General features: G+C 36.4%; 1 protein-coding gene and 1 pseudogene across 2 annotated transcripts in view; both read left to right on the top strand.

Moving 5' to 3' along the window:
• The window catches only part of LOC107658436 (flocculation protein FLO11-like), a 3,251-nt gene extending 892 nt beyond the window's left edge, over window positions 1–2,359 (top strand). Inside the window, exon 2 of one of the 2 annotated variants that reach the window (XM_016446982.1) lies at window positions 327–2,359. In XM_016446982.1, coding sequence (XP_016302468.1) covers window positions 332–1,849 — 1,518 coding nt within the window. In that variant the 5' untranslated portion in view covers window positions 327–331 and the 3' untranslated portion in view covers window positions 1,850–2,359. Of the gene's footprint in view, window positions 1–323 lie in introns of both variants that reach the window. The other variant, XM_016446983.1, reaches the window with a different exon arrangement.
• A 4,397-nt stretch (window positions 2,360–6,756) lies between these two features.
• Window positions 6,757–9,647, top strand: LOC107658422 (probable family 17 glucosidase SCW11; annotated as a pseudogene).
• The last annotated feature ends 2,349 nt before the right edge of the window (window positions 9,648–11,996 follow it).

The following is an 11,996-nucleotide window of genomic DNA, read 5'->3' as shown; positions in this document are numbered from 1 at the left end:
TAAAAAAGACAAATGAAAACTTGTGTGTGTGTGTATATATATATATATATATATATATATATATATATAAATATAGTTTTAATTAACGCCAATCTCTATATACACTAATATACTAACATTTCAATTAACACAATTTAATGTATTGTGAACAAATATGAATTAAAAATGAATGCTAACTACAAAAATGTAAAAATGTTCATTGTAAGTTCATGACAGGTACTTAATGCATTGATGACCTGAACTTTGTTTTTGCGTGTTTTCATTTGTTTTCCTGTCTTGTTGTCACATTGTCTGTACTCATGTCATCTCTTGCTCTTTTACAAAAGTCACAATGGAGATGACTCTATTGTCCATCACAGTGTGGTTCACTCAGTTCCTCATCGTCTCAGCTCTTTATTTCAACACACCGCCAACAAACACCCCAAGTGACTACACTGAAACCACACAAATAACTTCAGCAACAACAAAAACAAACCCAGAAATAAAAATCCTTATATACGCAACATCTTCGTCACCTCTGACCGCATCAACAACGCAGAAAAGCATAACAAATTTGCCCAGTGAAGTGCATACACAGACAAATATAACCCCAAATGTGACACCCACACCGGAAACAGCATCCCTGCATCCACTGAACAGCAGTACTCCTTCTCAAAATGTTATGATGGATGATGGCGAGAGCGTAAGCAGTGCTAGTAATGTGGCTATGAGCGATGCGAATAATAGTCATACAACAGTTTCCACTAACTTTGCAGGACTAACGCCACAAAAGGATGACAGTAATGAAACAGGTACACCGTCAAGTGTGAGTTACAACTCTGACGGGCGCACCGTTCAGACTCCAGACACTTTATCAGACCCAGTCGACAGTGTCTCAACAGTTCCTTGGAGGTATTCCACAGAGAAAGAGGATGAGAGAACGAAAGCCGATGAAGGAAATTACGAAACAAACTCCACCCAGGCCACATTTGCTAATATGAAAGAGGAGTCGAGAGGAACACGAGGCACTGAGGGAAGTTCCACATTCTCAAGTGAACACAGAGAGGAACATTACGACACAGCAGCGAATACGATCAATGTCAGTGATACAACAGCAACAGTGAGTAACAAATGGTCAACGTCACAAAGCACAGATATTCCCATGACCACACCGTCTTACACAACAGCACAGGGTTACCCCACGTTTACAGATGCACCTGAATATCACACCTCAACAGGTGGCGTAAATCACTCTACGACACAGGAGAATATATACAGGTTCACAAACTCCACAGCAACCACAAGAAGAGAAAACAGGACAGGAACAGACACACCCGGTGGTACCACCGCCAACATCAACATCTCTATCATAACTGACAACAGCCTAAATGCCACAAACAACAGATCAAACAAAAATGACACAGAAAACAAAGTGAGGCCTTCATGTCTGAACCCAAAACCAGGAAATCATTCTCGGCCATCCAAGCTGGTCTGTTTCCTCACATTGTGGACTTTAGCAATGACCGCCACCATATTTCTAGGAATAACTATTTTCCTTTGGGTGCGTCTGTCAGTCTCCAAAAAAAAGATGAAGCGGAGAGTAAAACGAGGTCAGACGTGTGAGAAGGAGAGCCTCTGGGCCGAGCCCAAAGCATCGGTGCAGGACAGAGTGGAGTTCTGGTACGTCAATGGATCCACGCTGGAGGCCGACAGGAAGGAGAAGGACAGGAGGAGGATGAAGAGGAGAGGACGGGAACAGGATAATGAGGAGAACAGCCTGTGGATTCAGCCTAGAGTGACTGTGGAAGACATAACAGAGTTCTGGTACGCAAACAGACACATGAAGGAGGAGAGGACAGAGGACACGTAGTTACAAACTTTGAAAGGCTTCAAAGGAAACTATTTGGACTATTACTAAAATTGGACTAAAACAGAAGGGGATTTTGATGGAGCCTTTATTTGAGTTACTAAAAAAGTCTGAATAAGAAGTCTGAATGTTGTGTTTGTGATCCTACATGCACCTTTAATTGTCAGAAGGATTTGTGTTCAGCTGTGCACAAAAAAATAAATAAAAATAAAAAAGACAAACTCTAGGTTGGTTGAACTATTGCATATAGACAAAGCTGACATTAAATAATGAATTAAACAGAAAGAGCCTATGCTGCCATCACATGCTAATCGTAAATATGAGTTTCCCAAGCAGAAACTGGACATAAATGGCCTTTTAAAAGTCATATATTTAGATAATTGTGATTAGGGTTGCAGAGGGGCGGAAAACTTTCTATGGGAACTTCGTCTGGGGAATTTTGGAAATATTCCAAATATTATTTATATTCCAGTTTATGGGAATTTTGGGGAATTTATGGGAATTAATTGGAAATTTGGGGAAATTTATAAAACTATCATATACAAACATTTTATTTGATCATAGGCTCACATGCATGCAAACTAATACAAATAAAAAAAGAATTACAACTAACTAACTAACAAAAAAAAAAAAAAAAATATTTTTTTGGTTTTTTGGGGGGGGGGGGGGGATCTGTGATGCTTTTTACAGGATTTATTGATAAATAAAAACTTATGAACAGTGCTTATTGAAAATAGAAATCTTTTCTAACAATATAAGTCTTTACTTTACTACTTTACTATTGAATAAAAGTATTAATTTATTTCAAAAAAAGAGAAAAGATACTGACCCCAAACTTTTGAAAGGTAGTGTATTGTTAAAAAAGGATTTCTATTTTAAATAAACGCTGTTCTTTTTTTTTTTTTTTTACTCTTTATTCATCAAAGAATCCTGAAAAAATAATCACAGGTAATAAAAAATATATAAGCAGCACAACTGTTTCCAAAATTGATAATAAATAAGCATATTAGAATGATTTCTGAAGAATCATGTGACACCGAAGACTGGAGTAATGCTGAACATTCAGATTTGCATCACAGATATACATTGTTTTAAAGGAGATTAAAACAGAAAACCATTATTTTAAATTGTAATACCGGTAATACTGTGCAATATTACTGTTTTGTTCTGCATTTTTGATTAAATAAATGAAGGCTTGATGAGCAAAAGATATGCAATGTTTAAAAACATTAAAAAATAGTAATGTGTCCAAACTTTTGACCAGTACTGTACTTCTGTATAATAACAGAAAGCTGGCTAGCAGAAAGAGCATTACATCTTGAGCTAGTTTATACCGCATAAATTGTCAATGAAATAGTGCTAACTCGCTTAGATTTTTCATATCTTGATTTACTGGCTAGCTAGCTACTGTAAAAACACTTTTTGGTATTTACTAGTTAAATTCAAATATATTTAGAATATCAAAACTTAGATGTAGTCTTTGGGCTCAAATGCATAAGTGTGGCTTCAGAGAAAATGGAGGGGAATCCCCCTCTTAGGTGACTAGAGGGGATTGTGTGTGGAGGAGGGTCATTTTTAGACTTCTGTTTTATTATTATCTCACCTAAATGTTTGTTCAATCAGTGTATTTGTTTTTACAATGGTATAGCCTCTTAGTTGCACAGTATATTACACATAGCACAATGAAGTTTTAAACATAATTTTTTGTATTATTCATGTAATTTACATGAATACTTACCAAGATGGACATTTTGATATTTTGTGTGCAGGATTTAAGAAATGATCTGTTCATGTTATGTAGGAAAGCACAGTGCATGTAGGGGGTGTGGCCTCAATAGCCCTGCAGTAAGCAGTGTGCTGTATGCATGTGATTGAGCAGTGTGTAGGGTAGAAATTAAACTGAAATTGCATTAAATCTGGTTGTTTTAACCAAGATTATGCTGCAAGATTTTTTCTCAACTACATTTAAGTTTCCAGTTCCTGCAATTTTGCAAATTTCCAGTTTATTCCCAGTAATTCCCATATTTTCCCATGAATTCCCATATATTCCCATTAATTCCCATGGAAAGTTTCCAGTCTTGAAAATTCCCGGAATTTTGCAACCCTAATTGTGATACACAAGTTTCTGAGTTGGGTGGGCCATAAGCTTTAAACATGATGGAGGAGAGAACCACCAATAGTGACTGTTAAGGTTTATTCATTTTTCCCAAAACATTTGCATTGCTTTCTCTTGCCGTTAAACGTATGTATGTTTACGTACATAAATAACTATTTGATGCATATTGCTTGTAGCATTTTTTTTTGGACCAAAATTCTGAAGTTGTCAACAAGATGACTATATAGATAGCACGGTGAATGTATACAATAGTGCGGGTATGTTTATATCGTTGCCAATTAATGGGATGCTATATTTTATTCAAAATCCGTTAGATATTGACTAAATGTCTTCAATACATTTTGGCTTCAGTAAGATTTCCCCAAGAAATGGGCAAGAATGAACCTACCGTCTTCCATGATTTCTATTCTTTTCAACAACAAAGCACTTAAACACAACAAAACTCATGATAACGTCAGAATTGGGAAGTAAGAAATTCAGATAGCACATGAAGGCAGCATTACAGTCTCAAGTTTGGTGGTGAGGGTCCAGCAAGCAGGCAGCTGAGCATGCTCAGTTTGATCACTGGTGATGCAATAATTTGTGTTTTTAGTCAAAGCATGGGGACTTATGATGACAAATATTTGTTTTTCAGAATGAGATGTTTTAGCCCTATGGGTTACACTTTACTTGAAGGGGTGTGCATAAGACTGACATGACACCTTCATAATCATGATAGGTCAAATAATGTCATATTTGCATTAAAAATGACATAACTGAGCGAATGACATTTAATGACAGTTGTCATAAACATGCATAAAACCTCCTGCATATTCATGACATGTGTCATGTCATGATTATGTAGGTGTCATGTCAGTCTTATGCACACCCTTTCAAGTAAAGTGTTACCGCTCTATGTAACGTTTTTGATTTTATTTTGTTGTGTTTCGTTTCAAGTCACCATTAAAATGTTCTCTGTGAAGTTCCTTTCATTTCATGCGAGTATACACACGCACAACTTGTTTTGGTGTGTAGATATAACTCTGTATAACCTTTTCAGTTTGCTCAACAAACATATACACAAGTTAGACCATCTAAGAATGCTCTACATCACTATTTTGTAACGTTAATGCTCATCTTAACTTAAAATACAAGTTTATATATAGAGAGTATTACATTATATTACATTAATAGCACTGGCCAATTAATTTAGGTTAATACATAATTTTCCCATAAGTATATTAAAAAAAGTCCTGAAGCTGGTTGCCTCAAGTTTTTTCAACAGTGAAATTAAATGGATGTGTCAATAAGTAAAATAACACTTCTGACAAACTAAAATGTGGGCAAGAAGAATGACGTGACTCCAGAAAGACAAACAGTACTTCTCCTTACTTGGAAAAGTGAAGGGGCGGCCCACATCAACCACATACATTTTTAATACACTCTGAAAAATTCAGAACATTCTAGGTTATTTTGGAAAAAATTCCAATCCCTGAAAAAATGTTTACATTTTATGTATATATATTCACTTATGTATATTTACATAAAAAATACACATATTTGTGAGTTACCTTTCAATTAATAATAATATGCAGTTTTTTTTAAATGCAATTTCTATTGATATGCAAACAGTGCTGAATTAAAAAACATAATTTAAAAAGCTATTCTGATTTTTTTCAGTCCATACAGAGGCACACAATTACATCTTGTGTTGCCACCATCACTAGGTCAGAACTTGCGATAACTTGCCCAAGAAAAATTCTAGGGGCAGAAATCTCTGTTAACACATTGTCTTTGGAAATCTCACAGTGCTGGCTTGCACTAGTTAAGATTATCATGTGAAATAAAGTGAAGTCAAATAAATATTGATTCTGAGATGGTGTGAATCATTCATTTTGAAGATTTACAACAGATGATGCAGGTTTCTGTTGTGCTTGAGTGGTGAAAAAGAGAGTGAGAGACAAACATCATGAAAAAATGCTAAATGTTCAGAAAGAGGAAATGAAAGTGATTAGTCTCAGTAGTTTTCTGCTGAAGTTAAACATCGACAGAAAGAAAAAAAAACTGTTATTAAAGTCAAAGTCAAGATATCATGCTCATGTAAAATGCCTAAATGAACCTTCTTGAACCTTACTGAGAGCTGCAATTGGTAAAGTTGGCAAATCCTGTATTCATTTTAGATATGTAGTCATTTAGATTGTGAAATATGAAAGGACGGGACGTACATCTCAAAACTGTTTGAGCAAACCTTACTTTAGACACACATTTTCACACTTCTCTAAGTTTGCAATACCCTCCACCCAACAAGCATATACTCATGCACATATACATGTACACACTCAAACGCACACGTGCTTGCACATAGACACTTCACAGCAAAGTTGTGCAGACAAAGCATAGTCAAAACCCACAGAAGTGTCAACACACCCTGCACAGAGCTTCCCATTAGAGCCTGGCTTCCCTTTTTCTACTTCAGCCTCAGATAATAATTCATACTATAACCTAACACTTTTGGCCCATTTTTTTTTTTTTAAACCTTTCGGCTGCAGCCTCTCTCGGCCAGATGCAAGCAGTGATATGACATCTTCAGAGGGAGGAGAAATTAAAGAGGGCATGTAGGAGTGAGAGAGGAAGAGAAATGAACAGGATATAGGTGTGCTCTGCATTCGTGAGTGTGTAGATTTTCACATGTGTATTTCGGTCTTGGTGGTCGGAGTTTGCAGTGACTTTTCTCAGAGGCATGAAGGTAAGTGGCAATCGCACTTATTCATAAAGGGAGCAAATGGTAAACGGTTTGTGGCTGTGATGGTGTAAGATGCTTGAGGACAGGTAGACAAAAAAAGAACGAAAAAACGCTACATGCAGCATAGAGAAACATTAACATCATGCTGGCACTCGAATTGCATTTTAGTAAATGTGGTAGATATGCACTGAAATAACCTGAGGATGTACCTCTGTTCTGCCCGTCACATGAAGTGTAGCTCATCTGGTAGGTAGAGCATAGCGCAAACAATGCCAATGTCATGGGGCTCCCAAAACTCCCAAGAAAGTCCATTTAGATAAAAGCATTAGAACTTAATTCTACCTTCTAGCAAAAATAAATAAATATTATTTAGAATGATAAATTATATATATTTGCATTAGGAATAATTCTGAATATTTTACGCAAAAATATTAAGGGTTTTCGACATCGGTAATGATAGTAAAAATGTTTATTGAGCAGTAAATCAGCATATTAGAATGATTTCTAAAGGATCATGTAATGGCTGGAGTACTGGACTGGAGTAATGGCTGCTAAAAATTTAGCTCTGCCATCACAGGAATAACTTCTATTTTAAAATATAGTAAAATAGAAAACAGTTATTTTGAATTGTAACAATATTTCAGGACATTACTGTTTTAAATCTATTTTTGATCACATAAATATAGTGCTGTCAAACGATTAATCGTGATTAATCACATCCAAAATAAAAGTTTTTGTTTACATAATATGTGTGTGTATTGTGTATATTTATTGTGTATATATAAATACACACACATTCATGTATATATTTAAGAAAAATATGTTACATTTATTTATTAAATATATTTATATGTGATATAAATTATATGAATATAAATATATACATGTAAGTACACGTAAATATTTTCAAAATATATACTGTATGTGTGTGTATTTATATATACATAATAAATATACACAGAACACACACATATGATATGTAAACAAAAACTTTTATTTTGGATGCGATTAATCAGCACTAAAATAAAGCCTTGGTGAGCATAAGAGACTTCTTAAAAACATTACAAAATCGTACAAAAAATAGAATTAATATAAAATCTATATTCTTGAGACAAATAAGAGTGATCTTTTTTTTTTACTAACTGTCTTTTTCTTCCGGTGTCTTTTTTACTGTCACATGTTTATTTGAAAGCTGAAATCGCCCATGCTACACTGAGAGAGAGACAGAGAAGGAGAAAGAGGAAGGAACAGGCCTGTGTAAAACTTTCCAGCCCAGATTCACGCAAGATTACCTCTGTAAAACACCAACCACGCAGAGAACAAGAAAAAAAAGGATGAATTTCTTCTGCCAATGGCTTGCCATAAACGTATAGTCAACAGTTTTCGATCACGTTCTCGAAGCTCAAAAGTGGATCTCCAAAGACAATATCAGCTCACCTGAGCACTTTTGTTGCCCAAACACTGAAATTGCTGTAGGAAGCTTCTAGATTGAGTGATGTTTTCAGACAGTATGCTCATCATGAGGCTTGTTTTGGGTAATTTGCTTCTGTTTCTTGCTCTCGGACCCTGCTTCAAGTCCACTGATGCACAAGAGACAACAACAGAGACAGATGAAAACACCACCATCCCATTACCAAATAATGACACTGTGGGGTCAACGTTAAGTTCTGAAATCACCAGTGCCACACCTGAAAATACAGTTACTCTATTACAGACAGAAGCGGATCCGCATAATCCAGAAACCACACTTGTTAATGAAATAAACACCATGCTTGAGGAACCAACAGGCGAGAGTACTCCACCACTGAGTATTGAACAAACATCACCAGAATCTGTTCCTGAAACAACAACTGTACAAACGGAGCAGACCACAGTGACCACCCCTACTTTGCCTGTTAATGTGGAAACAACAGTGATTGAACAAATAACTTCAGATGCCCCAAGCACAAGTCAGTATGAAACAACTGTTGGCTTCACCTCTCCTGAGTCGACCAGTACAGAACGTCCTACAGATGAAATCACCACAGCAGCTGTAGCCATGACTACTGATTCAACAGAAGCCCTCAATCCCACATCCATCCTGACCACACCACCTGAAGACTGGACTGAGTCTCCGTCCATCATGTCCGACCCTGTGGACACCAGCACTGAAACCTCCACTACAACTTCAACAACATCAACATCAACTACACAGCTCCCTCAAAATACTGCTGATTACCTATACTCGAGGTCTGACGAAGAATCAGCCTCCACCCATTTCACCACCACAACAACCGGCGTGATTATTGGGGAAAAAATTATGTCTTTGAAAACCAGCTGGTTATTAATAATAATAGTGTTTGTGGCCATTATTTTTGCGCTGTGTGTGGGCATGATTCTGTTCACCCAGCGGCGAAAGAAAAACGCCTCAAGGAATTTCAGCCCCATGTATATGAATGGACAAAGTAAACGGTCCAAAAATAAAAAAGGGGCGGAGGATGATGCGTGGGCGGGGCCTGTCAAACTGGAGGCGGGGGTTGAATGTGACGCTGAGGTACAGGAGGGTCTAATGCCTAATAATGGGAAACAGGATGGAGACGATATGGTGCTCAGGACATTCGCCGCTCTGGATGCAGGAGATGCCTCTAATGGTGGAGTGGGTGGGGATGGTACCAAGGAGGCTAAGAAATGGGAGGAGCAGGAGCCTCTGCTTTACATAGATGAGGATGTGAATGAAGGCAAGACTGGAAAAACACTGGAAGAGAGCGAGAAACAGAATGGAGATGAAAAAAGTGAAGAGAAGGAGATGAACGGAGGAGAAACGTTCTGTCTCACCACAGCGGTCTGAAAGTCTTCTGTTGACTAAATGAACATTAAGGAATTCATTGGAATGACTTGATTACATAATTTGTGTTAACAAATTAGGACTAAAAGGACTAAGTAATATATGTTTGTATATATTATTTGACTGTCGCAATTCTTTATCAGCAATGGTGCAACGTTTAATGATGTTCTAAAATTCGTACTCATTTTCCTCAGTTGTTTTATATTTAAAAGTACGGTCATATTAGCCAAACTTCTGCAAAATTTTGCCGGCAAAAAATAGTAATTATTGTCAATAGTGTGCTGATGTGTGAATCACAGTTCATATAGAAATTAACTTTGAAACCAAGCAGCACTCCATTCGTTAAAATGGCGAATTCATATGACCAACTGAACCCATTGCATTGCCCACCCATTGTGGGGAAAGCTTTAACCCTCATGCAAATTTGCAGCCTGCATGGATTGCTATTGAAATGACTGGATTTCACCAATGAAAATTTGTCAAACAATGTGACCGCACTTTAAGACGAGATAATGGCCGAATTAATTAAACATCGTCATTCATCCATTTCAAATGTTTGCTATGATGTAGCTATAAACACACAGTCTGCATCTTTATCCACATCTAAAGATACAGTTGTAATTGGCTACCGGAATGAGGTTATTGACAGTGCACATAAATTCATTGATCACGGCACACAATGTTGATGTTAAAAAAAACAGCTAACCTTTAAGATTTTAAGACTTACATTCAGATAATGAAACTTTTGTTTACTGTAAGCATAGAGATTTACGGCATAGAATATTAATGATGGCAAAATATGCAATAAAATGTTTATTTTTTAAATACAAACACTTTCCATAGTCTTTTTAAAATATTTTCTTTGCTGATCTTGCAGGAAAAAATGTAAAATTCTGTGGTGAATGTGTTAAGCAGAAATTTCTAGACTTTTAACATTTTCAATTATAATCATTATCAAACTAACTAAAATACATAATAAGCATACATGCAAGAGGGAGGGGATGTAATGACAACCATTACAAACCTGTGTAATTCTGCTGAGCTGTCATGTCAGGGCAAGGTGTTGAAATGGTTTCAATCCTTTTTAACAAACAGAAATTTGAGTGTTTCCATTGGCCAACATAGTTTGTCCTCACGCCCACTTGCTTGTGGGGTGCCACAGGGCTCAATTCTTGCCCCAGTTTTATTTTCTATATTTATGCTACCAATTGGTGCTATCTTTGAGAAATATGGAGTGTCCTTCCACCTATACGCGGATGATACTCAGCTGTATTTTCCCTTGCAGCATAAAAGTAAATAATTCTTCTGTTGGATTGTCTAAATGAATTACAAATATGGTTAAAGCAGAATCTTCTAGTGTTAAACGAGAACAAAATAGATATAATTTTGTTTGGTTTAAAGTCATATGAAGACTGTACCATTCACTTTGGTCTTCTCTCTTCCTACTTTACACCCTGTGCTAAAAATCTTGGTATTCTTTTTGATTGCAACCTGGGTTTTGAGAAACAAATTAGTGCAGTGGTCAAATCAAGTTTCTTCCACTTACGGCGTTTATCAAAAATTAAATCTTTACTTTCTGTTAAACAGTTTGAACAGATTATTCACTTGTTTGTTCTGTGTCGTTTAGATTACTGTAATTCACTATACTATGGTATAAGTCAGTCCTTTATAATGCGTTTACAGATGGTCCAAAATGCTGCTGCAAGGTTGCTAACAGGCAGACGGAGATTCGATCACATCTCGCCCATTCTTATTTCACTAAACTGGTTATCAGTCAAATTTAGAATTACTTTTAAAATTTTAACTTTTGTTTTTAAATCTCTGCATAATCAAGCCCCATCATATCTCTCTGAGGCAATCTCTACTTATAAACCAAATAGGTCCCTAAGATCCAGTAATCTTGGTCTCCTCTCTGTTCCTAGATCGAGGTTCCATTGCAGAGGTGATCAAGCCTTCGCTGTTGCAGGTCCTAGTCTATGGAACAAATGACAGCTTCTATTAGAGCTGCGCCATCTTTGCCTATATTTAAATACCTGCTTAAAAAACATTTTGTCAATAGCTTTTATCTAGCCATGCCAATTGTTTTGTTATATTGGGTTTTGATGTTTTGTGGTTTCTTATGTTTTATTTTAGCTGTATTGTACAACACTTTGGATCAACTGGTAGTTGTGTGGAAGTGCTTTATAAATAAAGAAAGAAAGAAAGATGTCTTATCTAGAAGTTTCTAAGGCACAACATTCAAATCAGCACTATTAAGCTGTGTCTCTTTTACCCTATAATTACATCAAGAGACCCAAGGACGGCTGAAAACAAAATATTGCTCAGGATGTAGCTAGCAATAGATCCACACCTATATCTCACTAAATTACAGAAAAATCAGAAGACAGCACCATTCTAATCTTGGAAAGGAAGGGTGTGCCAAACAGAAAGTAGAAATGTCAGGGTGCAAAGGTGGGTTATTTTTGTTTGAAGATTTTTTTTTTTTTTT

This window comes from Sinocyclocheilus anshuiensis, unplaced genomic scaffold (assembly GCF_001515605.1).
Source record: "Sinocyclocheilus anshuiensis isolate Anshui unplaced genomic scaffold, SAMN03320099.WGS_v1.1 scaffold371, whole genome shotgun sequence".
Taxonomy (NCBI): Eukaryota; Metazoa; Chordata; class Actinopteri; order Cypriniformes; family Cyprinidae; genus Sinocyclocheilus; species Sinocyclocheilus anshuiensis.
Note: the sequence above shows the minus strand (reverse complement) of the source record. Positions and strands in the feature narration are given on the sequence as shown.